This window comes from Elephas maximus, chromosome 16 (assembly GCF_024166365.1).
Source record: "Elephas maximus indicus isolate mEleMax1 chromosome 16, mEleMax1 primary haplotype, whole genome shotgun sequence".
Lineage (NCBI taxonomy): Eukaryota > Metazoa > Chordata > Mammalia > Proboscidea > Elephantidae > Elephas > Elephas maximus.
The window spans coordinates 67644655-67658242 of NC_064834.1; the positions used below are offsets into that span (position 1 = coordinate 67644655).

The 13588-nt window shown below is 42.1% G+C and overlaps 2 protein-coding genes across 7 annotated transcripts in view; one reads left to right on the forward strand and one right to left on the reverse strand.

Moving 5' to 3' along the window:
* The window catches only part of ENO4 (enolase 4), a 31457-nt gene extending 24720 nt beyond the window's left edge, over positions 1–6737 (forward strand). For 2 of the 4 annotated variants that reach the window (XM_049854656.1, XM_049854658.1), the window contains exons 11-14: positions 1426–1621; positions 4200–4267; positions 4766–4883; positions 6439–6737. In XM_049854656.1, the coding sequence (XP_049710613.1) occupies positions 1426–1621; positions 4200–4267; positions 4766–4883; positions 6439–6596 (540 nt within the window). In that variant the 3' untranslated portion in view covers positions 6597–6737. The other 2 variants (XM_049854657.1, XM_049854659.1) reach the window with 2 other exon arrangements.
* Positions 6738–10913: 4176 nt separating this feature from the next.
* The window catches only part of SHTN1 (shootin 1), a 103197-nt gene continuing 100522 nt past the window's right edge, over positions 10914–13588 (reverse strand). For 2 of the 3 annotated variants that reach the window (XM_049854654.1, XM_049854653.1), the window contains one exon: positions 10914–12110. In XM_049854654.1, coding sequence (XP_049710611.1) covers positions 11888–12110 — 223 coding nt within the window. In that variant the 3' untranslated portion in view covers positions 10914–11887. The remainder of the gene's footprint in view (positions 12111–13588) is intronic. The other variant, XM_049854655.1, reaches the window with a different exon arrangement.

Here is a 13588-nt window from a genome sequence, read left to right on the forward strand (position 1 = left end):
GTGCTCATGGAAACAGGCCTCGTGCTAGGCCAAATATTTGTTAACCTAAATCCAGCGACTACATATGCATAGAAATAACAAAGCCATACTTGTCAAAGTTTGAGATATTTCTGATCTATTTAAACTAATGCATCTGACCAGGGGTGTTTCTGTGCCACAGGAGACGAGCTCTTTCCTAACCCCCGTTTTAGCCTCCTAGTGCTGCTGTAACACAAATATCACAAGGGGGTGGCTTTAGAGAACAGAAATTTGTTTTCTCATAGTTTCTGGAGGCTGAAAAGCCTTATCTAGGTCTCTGCCATGTCAATTCCTTTGTCAGTAGGCCGGTTTTCCATGGTTCCATGGCTAATGGAGGATCCTCACGTGGCATCTATCTTCTCCAGTATATCCTCCATTCTGCGTCTCATCTGTTCTTTTTATAACTCCGGAGTGATTAGGTGTAGGACACACCCTACCCTGATATGGCCACACTAGCCTAACAAAACCCTCTTTCCAAATAGGATTACATCCACAGGTATGGGGTTAGGATTCCAACACCTACTTTTGGGGGACACAGTCCAATCTATACCACCACTTTAACTCCAAAACTTAAAAAGTCTTGATTTTTTTGAATTTGAGAACTATTAGATATATTGAATGAATATGCTGAGCAATACTTTACCCTCTTAGAGTTAATTGTTTAAACACTGGGGACAATAGGAGTGGTGGATCTAATCTGGACTACCGGGGGCTCTCAGTCTCAACCTGCACATCTGGCCTTTCACAGCCCATGCTAGACACCAGCACTTTTGAAAGACACTGATTGGGCTCAGCTGTCACCTTGCCAGGTCTGCCTTTGGATAAGCATGTCCCGAGGCTCTGACCACAGCTTTTATAATCCGGTAGATGTACCTGCATGGTTTGTTCAAATGGAAGAGGTTGAAATCTGATAGAATGGCTGGGATGGCTTTGTATATTGTTTTCTTTTTTTAATAATAAGCATTTAACATAGTGGCCTCACCAATAAAAATAGGGATGCTGAGAAAGAGGGCCTTGCAGGCTCTTTTCTTCTGGTTGTCTGTTTACCAGAAATAACAGCAAAATCTTCTAACCAGGTAGTCTTTAGAAGCATTATAGATAATACAGTGGATGGGAAGAGCCTGTATGAAGAAGTCTGGAATCAATATTGGGAATAGCATTTAGCGTCTATTTACAGTTTATTCACTAGACCTTTAAGCTCAAATCTAAATCACTTTGTTTCTGTCTGTGAAGCTGATTTGTGGCTGTGGTAGCAGATGTCATTCAGCCAGAGATTAAAAAAAAAACCCACAGGGTTTGTGTATCTCTCAGGAAAGTGTGTGACTTTGATCATGTGCTATGTAATTCCTATTGTTTTGAGATGATGTTCAATACATTGTAACTATCAATTCTTAAATATTTACCCAGGACTCGGAACAGTGGGACAGCATCTACAATGCTCTTGGTTCCAGGTGTTACATAATTGCAGGAACTGCATCCAAAAGCATCTCTAAGCTTCTGGAGGATGGAGATATCAGCAGGCCCCGAGCCAGCGGGCTCATCATAAAACACACAAATCAAACGACAATATCTGATTTGGTGGGAATAACCAACCTCATTGACAGTGAGTAAAAGTATGACTTGCAAGACCCATAATGAACTTAACTTGGTTTTACAAGACATCCAAAATAGGCAGTATTTCAAAGTTAATGTAAGTATCAAATAAACCTTGGAAGAAAAAATTCTGCGCATTTGTGAGAGATTTAGTGCTGGAAAACAAAATGCAGCTTACCAGTTCACTTTATAGAGTTCCAATAACAGCCTCAGTTCACGAGGTCATCCCCTTCTTGAGGGCGACCACAGCTGGGCAGCTAAGGCTGTTGCCCTGTCAGCTGCACAGGGCGAGGGCCTTCTGCCCCTAACAGTAGGACCAAGGCCTCTGAAAGAGTGTAACCTTCAGCATGTTTAGCAGTTTGGTTTGGACTTCAAGTTTGGGCTACAGAAAAACTTTAGAGAAACACAGAGGGATAGCCCAAACCTTACTGGTAAAGAACAGGGCTCAAGCTTTGATTCATGGTCTGTAGAACACCTGGGTGCCCACCTGCCTTCACCATGTCTTCAGGCACAATGCACTATTCAAGGTGAGGAAAACAGCTTACCATCCAAAAAGGGCAAGGCTTCCTACACAGCATCAGGGCAGCAGGGAAGATGTGCTTAGCCTGCATCACATTGCTATGTAGGGTATTGTAAGTTCTCTCCTATTTCTTACTATCACTTTATGCTCTAGATTTGTCTCCTAGCATCTTAAGAACAGGGACCACAGCTCTGCCTTCCATGGAGGTGCAGCCCAAGTACACAATAAGGATGTAGTAATACTTGATTGAAAATAAATTTAGCTAGTTGTAATCTACCAAGACATCAGCAGGCCATCTTAATTTGCAGTGACTTGGGAAAGTCGAGGAAGGGCCCAACTTTGGAACTCAATCACCTACTGCAGGGAGTGGTTCTGCTTCAGCAATTAGGCAAACAGGGTAAGAAGATCCGATCAGAAGCAGCAGGTGGTCTCCTGTCAGTAGAGAGACCTGGGGTGGGCACGGGTTCACCACTAACAGGAAGCATTGGGAAGCAAGCAGGCAGGCAGGTTAGCAAGGCCATGTAGCATCAGGGAAGCTTCTGGAAGCAGATCCTTAGCCATCAGCCTGGGATTCAGGAGAATGCCAGACACTGGGGAATGAGAGGTGAAAACCAGAGCTCCAATACTGGTGTATCTGGGATGCCAAAGGAGAGAGTCTTTATTTAGTGCCAATGTGTCAGCCACTGGAGTTGATCCTTAGAGCAATCCTATGGGGTAACCATTATCATTTCCATTTTACCGTTGAGGAAATGAGGCTTGGAGAGGTAAGGTAAAGTCCCCCATGACCCCACAGTGATCCCACTTGCCCACACTAGCCCTTAATTCCTTAAAAGCTTCAAACTCTTCACTACCTTAAGGTCTTTGAACCTGCTGTTCCACCAGCCTAGAGTGCTTTGTCCTACACTTTTTTATATGGCCTATGCTTATGCTTCATGTCTTGGCTTAAATGAAATTTCTTCAGATATATATATATACCTTCTCTGACTTCCCCCACCCCAAGCAGGTTCTGCTCTGATCCTTTCTCATTGCATCCTATACATTCTTTTTATGGTACTCACTACAATTACCTGTACCGTTATTTAATGCCTGGTCTCCCCCACTAAACTGTAAACCCCCATGAGTTCACGGGAGTCTTGTTCACTTATGCCAGTGCCTGAAACATAAATATGCATGGGGGTGAGGAACTAGGCAGAAGGTTAATCTCAGACCTGGAGCAGGATTCGAGCCAGACTGGCAGCCAGGGGCCTGGGCTGGTGTCAGGGCTGGAATGAAATGCCTGAAGTCCCTCAGGCTGCAGCATGCCCTTGTCTAGGGCCCCAGGTGGGGCTAGCCTACAGGTGGTAGACTGGGAGGCTCAGCTGTGGCTTTTCTTCCTGGTCTTCCCACTCCTCAGCCATCCTGTCATCCACCTTGGACTGCAGCTGTATCCCTGCCTTCAAAACACAAATGCCATCACTGTAGGGGGAACGCTGGCTTGCACTCTTTGTAGATTTGGGCAGATTTCAAGGGATTGAGATCCTCAAATGCTTGATGAAATACCATCAACACTACTCATCTAATAAGTAAACATTCAGAGTGGCAGCTTCCTTTGAAAAAAATTCTACGCCAGCAAGTGTGAAAGCCATTGTTTATACACATGAACTTCCCATACAATGCCCTTGCACTTATCATATTTCATTGACTCAGAGGTGGCATTTTTTTCTATGTTGAACCCGGATGAAATTGAATCTGGTCTTAGAGCTGTGGTTTTACAAATATGCCAACCTAATTTGAACATTTCCCCCCAAGTGGTAATAAAAATGGTGCATCTTACAAGGTATGGTACCTTAAATTTGATGGGACACCGTACTTATTTACTATATAGTATCTAAGCTGTGGGAATAGGGGTAAACAGATAAAACCAGGGCAATGCAAATGCAAATGTTTGGGTTAGAATTCTTAGGTGATCAAATTGTTTGATTCTTAACAAGAAATGTGTATCTCTGGCCAATTTTAAATTTTGATCCCAGAGGTTCATATATAGGCTGTTTCCACACTGTATAAAACTAACACAGTTCCTTGCTGACAGGTAAGAAGCGCGTTTCCGTCTTTGGAAGTACAGAAGGAGAGTCATCTGATGATAACCTTGTCGATTTGGTAAGTGCTGAAAGCTGGTCAATTGCAGAATTGCCAAAACACGGCTTTTATCACGAATTGGTATTTCAGGGAAATGCAGTCTTTGGTGGAGAAAGTCATGTAAGCTTTTATGAAAGAGACTTGCTTCCTCCCAGACAGCTGCCTTTTGCAAAGAGCTAATCTCTGAACTTTTAAAAAAGAAGAGAGATCGAAGTCCAGGACAAATGATGAGCCCACTTAAATGACCGGGGTGCGCACCTGCAATCTTACCTCCTAAAATGAAGCGAGAAAGGCCAGCCTGTGCTCAGATAAAATCAGCATGCTTATGTGACTAGTAAAGCGTCTAATGTATAATTACACCATCTCTTTACCTTTTGACATGCTCAGTTTGTAGGCAGGCTACTTTTATGTAAAGATAAAAAACTAAGTTATTAAAAAAATTTTTCCTCTCTAAGGAATTGTGTCTAGTTTAGCAAAACATGACGCCTGCATTTAAAGGAAGTTGTTTTCCCCCTTCAGGCTGTTGGACTGGGTGTCCGGTTTATCAAGTTGGGAGGTCTTTCTCGTGGCGAACGGGTGACTAAATACAACCGCCTTTTTACTATAGAGGAAGAACTTGTCCAGAATGGAACACTGGGTATGCGCTGCTTTCCTGCTTTGTTTTCACTTAGCCATGAATAAAGAGAACAAAGATTGGAAGAGGGGGAGTAGAAGTCCCTCGGCGGGAGGGCAGGGGAATCCAGAGAGTACAAATAGGTGCTGACAAAACTAAGATGGCATTTGCCACAATGTACATTGTTGTCTTAATGGATTATCTATTTACCTGAATGTTTTAAAACCCTCGCCCTTCTTCTTGTTGAATAGGCTGCGTGATGCTTTTCAATAGAATTAATTGATTGGAATCTCTAAGCCTACCTTTTGTTATGGTCCAGATTATACTTTAAGGTTCCTCTGCACAGCCCAGGCAAGTTAAAGGCAGATGTTTTCCTCATGCGCCTTGGAAACAACTCGTTCCCCTTAAACGGAGGAGGCGGCATGCTAATTTTAATGTTGTGCCTTGGAAAGGCAAAAGTCTCAAGAGACATAAGCCAATCATAGATGAAATCAGGCCTCTAAATTTTCCTAGGAAGAAGTACATCGTGTCCTGGCTCACTGGAGAGAAATACCCCAAATGTGCGTTTTTGTTTTTGGTATTACTGATTGTGACAGCTAAAAGGAGGTCCTCAGCATGCAGAGACATGTTAAAGAGACCAACAGAAATTGTGACTCTAAACTTACCATGTTTGACATCAGCAGTGAGTTTGACAACATGCTGACTCATAGAAAACAAGATGTAAGTGGGAGACGTTTCTGTTCTGAGTCATGTAAAGCCCGTCAGAAGTCTGCTTGTGTTGGTCTGTGTGTGTGCGCAATGCAAGGGCTTATTTTTTCAAATAGGTAAAACTGTATTATTCCACCTGTCACCTGGCTATGTTTTATGTCATCCTGACTTGTGGTGGCCTCAGGTCCCTTAGCTAACCTATCACATTTCCAGTCAGATTTCACTACCAGGGGAGCAGTTACTTCAGGGCATCAGAAAGAACACTAGTGACCATAGGCCCAGCCCCCTTCTTGGTGACAGTGCACACCCCTTAGCATTAGAGAATGGATTTAAGGATTCACTAGAATTTGTGACACCACCAGTGGTCAATAAATGGGAAGGGGACCAAAAAATGGAAAAACAAATCTCCCTGTGCCCCCACTTTTGAGTGGAAAATCTTGGTGAAATAAGGTCATTACCTACGATCACCTGACTACAACAATTCAAGTCTGCGATCATTTACCTTGGAATAGTCAGCTGACACCAGTGTGTCTTCACGTACACTACTGGCCTTTCCTCCAGACCACCTCCTTCCTCTTAGCCTTTTCTGCGAAGACTCTGCCCCAAAGTCCACTGCACATCAGAACGTTCCAGAATGTTGGACTAAGCTAGAAGATAAATTGAAGTTGCACTGCACGGATGTCATAGAACCAAAGGCAGGCCCAGTTTTAAATGGTTCTGGAAGCCCTTCTGATGGCCATCTTTGCACTGTCAAGGGCAGGATTGCTATGTGACATGTCTGGGCAGTTAAGATCATCTAACAAACACCATCTTAGCATTAGCACCCTTGGAGCAGACAATAAATTTTACTGTTGCTTTTTTAACAAAACAGGTCTCAATGGAGAACACAACTTTTTTTACTTTAATGAGGAGGCCAAGGCACTGGAGGCTGCTGCTACCATGGCTGGTGACCAGCCCAAGCCCCCGGAGCCCATCTTCCCCACGGAAGTTGCAGAGGAACCAGCCAACGCACGAGCATCTTCAGGCTAGCTTCTCGCCAGTTCATAGCCTGGGAGATGTGAAGCATGTCTCCATACTGATTTGACTCTAAAATGTCGCTAACGCGTGTATTCTTATTCTTTTAACTTCCTTCTTTAATAAAATACATATATGGCATATTTGTCCAAACTACACCCGAGAACTTTGTTTTATAGCCATTGTATTTCCACAGGGGTTTTGTTCGTCTGGTACGTAGCTCTACTGTCTAGTTTTGAGGTCATGGCCTAGTAAAGGGGGCAGTTACCTTTATTACTGACTCCAAACTCAGTGCAAAACACCTCACACTTTACAAATTAGAACATCTCCGAAACAAGGCCTAGCTGAACGAGAGGTGCTGTGCTGGAACAGGTGCACATCTGGGTTTGTCTCCTGGCTGTCTGCTGGAAACCACAGATACAGCAGTGTGTTGGCAGCCCCAGGCCCAAGCCTGCGCGCCTCTGTCTTCTCTAACAGCCTCCCAGCTTCATCCCCTTCTCCTACTCTTCACTCTCTTTGCCCTCATTCCTCCTCTTTTTAAATTTCAGTTTTCCTTGTATTATTTAGACCTTTGTGTGTCTCTTTGGATCCTTTTTTGGCACCAGAATGGGTAGGAATGAACAAACATATCTACGGACGAATAAATATTCTTAAGGCTACTAAAAGCCAATTATTTATACTATGGTATTTAACCGTAATAGGAAATAGCAAGTGATTAAAAAAGATGCGAAGTGTATGTGGACTGAACTGTCTCCTGTATAAGCTAGTGTTGGGATTATAACAGAGGAGTACCCAAAATAAACATTCAAACACATACCTACACATACAACATCCAACTGCTTTACAGGCTTTCCGTTCTTTGTTCAAAGGGCTACTATTTGCCTTTCTCCAAAATTATACAGATTGCTATGTACTGACCTATAAGAGAGTTGGCTGAGTTTAGATTTCTGATATATTCTATACATTTTCCCTCAGCACAGTAAGACCTCTCCTTTTGAAGAGTCCTAAACAAGGGAACTTAATGTCCTCATGGTAGAGCCAAGGACCTACTCTCAAAGCTATGACTTGAAACTGGCTCAGTGGCAGACCTGCTCGGAACATGGGGCAGGAGAAATGGTTGGTCTCCTCTAAGTAGGGAGAACTGTATCTCAGTCTGTGGTTGCTATTTCCCTCCCCGGATGCTTAGCAACAGACTATGGGGTATGAGAAACCTAGAAGGAAAATTCATTTTCAAGGCAGGAGGAACATGACTGTTTACACAGCCCTCACACATGTCCTCCAACACACACACAAATGGATTATGGGAATATGCCCCAGAACTGTGATATAAATTATAATTAAATGAAGAAAATGATAGCAAAAATGTACAACCAAGTTAATAACCAATTAACCAAAGAGGTGATTTATTACCTCAACCAGGTATGACCTTTGATTTCAACACAGAGCATAGCCTACTTACCTTATCCTCACTTGAGATAGGTAGCATTTTAACGTAAATTTCTTCAAGTGCTAGGCACTGTTTCTACTTAAATTTTTCTATAGCTAGATAAATATAAAGAGGAAAATAAAGAGGTGAAAGAAACTAGTCATATCTGATTTTTAAAAATGACAGTGGGATGTGGACATGTTAATGCCAGGAAGAACCGTGAAACCAATAGCATCCTTCACGGAGGACTGCTTGATAAGCCTTCCAAGGTCGGTGACGATGAAGGCTATCTACTCTCCACAACTTACTGGCATGTAATCTAAACTCATTACGCGATGAAAATGATTAAACATGTACACTGTACCTTTGGAAAAATTACCCACATTTTGTTTTTAAAACTCTGTGATATAGACTATCATTTTCCTGACACATGACCTAAAAATGGTCTGGAAAGATCTACTCTGTTTCCAACAAACTTTTTACAGGTAGTCCCTGACTTAACGACGGGGTTGTCAGAAGGGAACCCCGTCCTAAGTCAGTTCTGTCATAAGTCGAAATATCTTTTTTTGTTGTTAGTTTTTATCACTGCCTTTTATTATCAGTATCTTTGTAAATGCAATCTTTGAACACTGCCAGTGAACATCTGAGAATGATAACATCAGCAGATTACATACTGCAATATTCTATGTTGTGCATACAGTTATCCCCCGCCTTTCGAAAGTTCGCTTTATGCCACTTCGCTTTTACAAAAGACCTACATTAGTACCTGTTTTCGCTAACTGAAAGAAGACGATTTTCCCTTTTATGAAAAAGGTGAAAAGCGGAAATAGCACTCAGTGTTTATTTTGCAGCGAGCCATTAACGAGGCAAGAGTGGCCTCTCCAAGCTCCTTCCTCTGGAACTACACTCAGCGTCTCAGCATCAAGCTGCCATAGCTTTGAGCTGTGTCTGTGAACATCTGTGCTTTATCTCCATTTATTTTCTGCATCCATTAGCAAGATGTATCCTAAGGTATCAGAAAAGCCTAAGAGAGCTCATAAGGGTTTTATGTGTTATTTGGTATGATTTGGTAGGTTACTTTTTGGGTCTGGGGACAATCAAAGATTTTTCTCATATAAATTAATGGTAATTGCTTCTTTACACCATTTTGGCTTACACTCTGCTTTCAGATAGCAAGGGAAACCTGCATTACTAACAATAAGATGTACAAAAAAACACCAAACAGTTGTAAATGTGGTTCGTTGTAACTCCAGTATGTCGTAAATCGGGGACTACCTATACTGTTAAAAAAGAAGGTTAGGAAGGAGGAATTACTAGGTTACATGAGTTGTAGTTAACTCAGTGGCAGCTGGTTTTTTTCGTCACAGCCCAAATATCCATCCTTTCTACTCAGGCCAAACCAGACTGGATGGGCATAGCCCTACTGACCTAGCCAATCCATTTCCACAGGGCTGACCAACTGCCCACATGACTGTGGAGATTAAATTATTTAAGACTAGCCCAGATATACAAGGATGCGAGAATTTTACTTATATTACTCTTTGTGCAAGAGCACAATGTACCTCTATTCTTTTGCCTCACTCTGGCCATAAAAATGTATCAGCATTAGTTAAGAAAACTCTGTAGAGGATGAGACCGAATTTATATTTCCAAAACAAAAGGAAGAATAAACAGTCTTTTAGAGAAAACAAAAACATAAAGATGGCAGCCCCTTTCAGCCTTAAAGCAGTATAAGTAGAAGACATGCAATTTTCCCTGCAAACATGTTGAGGAGACAAGCCCTACTAGTCTTCTCATCTGGGACTAACTGCAAATGGCACCCTACCAGGGGCAAAAATACCCTCAAAAGTGAGGTGAAAAAGGAAAAAATTCAGGTGGAAAGGGTGAGTAAATATCCTTCCTCAAATACCTTTAAACATCAGATTAATTTAAAACATTTTGTGATCATGGTGAAGGACAGTAAGCAGCTTAGAAAGAAGCAAGAGCATTTTCACAGTATGGTTACTAAGCAGCTGTGGCCTGGTCCAGCTCACACATCTCACCAAATGGTTAACTTCTTACCCAAGAAATAATGGTTAACATTCTATCGATGTGTGTGATGAAATATGGACAAGTGTATGTAGCTTTATACTCCTAAATATCGCTAAGGTGTGTGCCAGCAGATGGATGAGAGACACACGGGGGAGAGTATAAAGAAACATGGAACAAAATTCCTCAAATAAACCATTTTGTGGATTATTAAAAATTACTAGAGTTATCAACTCTCACACGATTACCCTATTGAAGAATATCAAGCTTGAGGAAACAAACCAAAAATGTCAATAACCACAACTGACCCTTCGTGGGAAACTGTTGGTGCTTTTTAATAGGTTCTGGTGAGGACAGTTCCAATCACAGCAAAACAACTCGTTTGAGTGAATCAATGCAGTGTGTAGTTAGCAGAACATATAGCAGGACTATTCAGTTAGGAAAAATTACAATTGAAAAACATCACATCTTAATTCCCCATGAGTAAGCAGGTAAGGAACTGTAAAATTATCACTGGAAGAATATGGAAAGAGTCAAGCTAACAAACCTACAGAAAGATAATTATCTCCAAGTTGAGGAAGTACATTTACCCGCCTGGCCACCTCTTCAAACCTATGCTTTAACGCACGTGCAAAAATAAAATACAACGACTGAAATTATTACTATCATTTTCTTCTGCCCTTAGGTGAGAAACACCTGACAGCTACATGCTGAGCCATGCTAACAAAAGTAAACCTTTCACTGTCTTTAATAGTAAAATTACCATTACTGAATCATTGTCATAAAAAAAAAATGCATTCAAGTACATTACCACATATTTTAAATAAACACCAATTTTGAAACAATCAACTTTGAAAAGCTGTGTAAGTTAAAAAAAGAATCCCTGATTACATTTCTATTTATCCACTGTGGTAGCCTGAAACATTGTATTTTTAGAGACTAACTACCACTTAATTTCTTTAAAAACACACACACACACAAACTCCTGTGTAATGTAGATCAGCAGCAAAGCAAGAAAACTGTGTGCTTGTCACTTGTCTTTGCTGTACATAAGAACTGTGGTACAATATGGTACTTGGGCCACATTAATACATGAGAAAACACAATTAACCTAGCACAGAGCACATGGCTTACCAAGATAATACTGTACTGTATTGAATTCAAGGATTGGACTTCGGCACTCCCTTCCATTCTGTTTCAGCCACCAGAGTATTCCCACCAAAGTCCCTGGGAAGCTTTGGACAGGATCAATCGCATGTATTGTCACCCCGGAGTTAACAACGTGTGTAACTAACATTGACTATGGGACCACTAACTTGATGCCAGCTCCTGGATTTTAAGCTTATCTCAGTATCTCCAAGAAAGTCATCTGTAGCTACAATGCCCCACAGTTCCCATGCTACTGCAATTTCTCATCAAACGTGGATCAGATCCTAAACAGAAGCTTCTTTGGGGACCTTTAAGTCACACTTAGTTCTGTTTGTCCAGTTACCCAGAAGTACCAAAAATGTTCTGTGTTACATCTGATGAGTGGTATGCACATTACCTAAAAAGATACCAACATCTGGATTTTTTGTAACCCTTTAAAAAGAAGCCACGCTTAATACAATAACTAGAAAAAACCTTATCCCTATAAAGATCAAAACCAAAAACTACTTGAGTGAGTTTGTTTGCTAAGTAGCTTACTTATGTTTATAGTTGAGCTACGTACTTACAAAGTGACGTTTAAAAAGAACCTGTATTCTGAAGAGAGTTACAAGAACAGAATGTCCATAGCCCTTGCCAATATGCAAAACTAATCACGTGCTTATTGCAAAGGACTTCGGAATATGTCAACTTCCTGGTTTACCGATCAGCAGCTGGAGCTGTCTGTCTCTCTGATTTTTTCAATGCTGTCTTCTTTGCATTCTGGTTTAATTTTGCCGTCATCCTCCTTGGGTTGAGTTGGATCTTTGTCAGCCACCTGATCTTTGGTTTGGGATGCATGTGTGGAAATAGGATCTAAAACTACAACTGGTCCAGCTTGGTTTTCACTGCTCACGTCTTTTCTCCTGCAGCCAGTGTTACTGGGAGGCCTATGGAATGAAGAATTAAACAAACAAAAAAGCAGAGAGAAAAAATATTTGTCTTTCATATTCCAGGATTCAGGCAAACATAAAAACCAATATGTGCTAAGTCTAACCAACATGCACAAAGTTTTCTTTGAGATGCCAGCCATTTAATAAAAAAAAAAACGTAGCTATCAGATTACATATTAGGAGCCCAAGGAGAGAAGAAAGAAGGCAAAAAAGTCAGAGCAATTAACTACACAAGTGTTAAAAAGCGAAACGCACCTACCTCCTTAATTACATGTTCTTCTCAGGAAGTGCAAAGCTCGGGGATGCACTGAGCATTCCTCTGTATGCGCCTAGACTCCTGCCAAGTCCTCACTTAGCGGAAAGGAGCCCGTTAACCCCCTTTCCTGTGTCCCTGGCTCATGTGGCTACAGATTAGCTCTGAGGAGACTGCCTCCATGAGGGGAAGTGACTCACCCTGATCACGGATGGACAGCTGCGAGGTGTGCCAGCTGCTGCCTTTACTGACTAGAAGAACCCTGGTCACAGCCGGGGTGGGGCAGTAGAGGGCCAGGGCAGATGGGAGAATCCAGAAAAGAAGCTAAAATGCTACTAAGTTACCACATGCTTTTTTTGAAAAGGAGAATCAGATTTTTGAGAGATTTTATATCTAGATGTAGTTTCTTTTTCCTTCTCTACTGATGCAGGAAGCTATTGCTTCTTCAGGTAAATGAATAGCGATTTTGTTGTGGAGACAGAGATGTCCCTGAAACACTCTTCTCTCACCTCGTGACAGGAAATTAGGCCATTGGCACCTAGTCCTCTCCGAAGTCATGCTCAGAGCCCACCATCTGAAGGTACTGGGCTGCTGGCCTGATTCCTGAAGGTTGAGGTAACTGGAGCGGGCAGGGCTGCGGCTAGTCAGACTTGTCTGGTCTTCTTACCCAACACTCAGATTCAGGCTCTTTGCCCCAGATATTAAACATTTACCAGCACACCACTGGTCCTCCCTCTGGATGTCAGGACGCGTCTTGGGGAGCTGCATTACCAGATCCTCACCAGGAGTTAACGTCTACTATTCCTGACCTCCAGGTCAGATCTCCTGGTTAGACACTCTCTGACCACCGGAAGTATTTCTCCCTTGCTAGACTTCGCACAATTACAATTAAATGCACGTGCAAAGAGTTCTTTAGTGTCTGTCTCTTTAAATAGACAGCATCCATGAGGCCGGGGCATATACATGTATGCTGTAACGTCCACGGTTATATTCCCCACCACTCGGCTCAGATCCTGGTGTTTTGGAGTAAAGAAAGAAGTAGATATTAATAACCTGTGAAAGGCTCAGAACGAATGAGGAGAAACGACAGCTTCGGTACGAGCAGGTCTGAGGGCCTCTCTTACACAATGAAAGCAACAGAACAAACGATCAGCTATTGAGAGAAAGTGGCCTGTGTGACCAGCCACAGGTACAAGAATCTCAAACCAATGATCACAGTTTC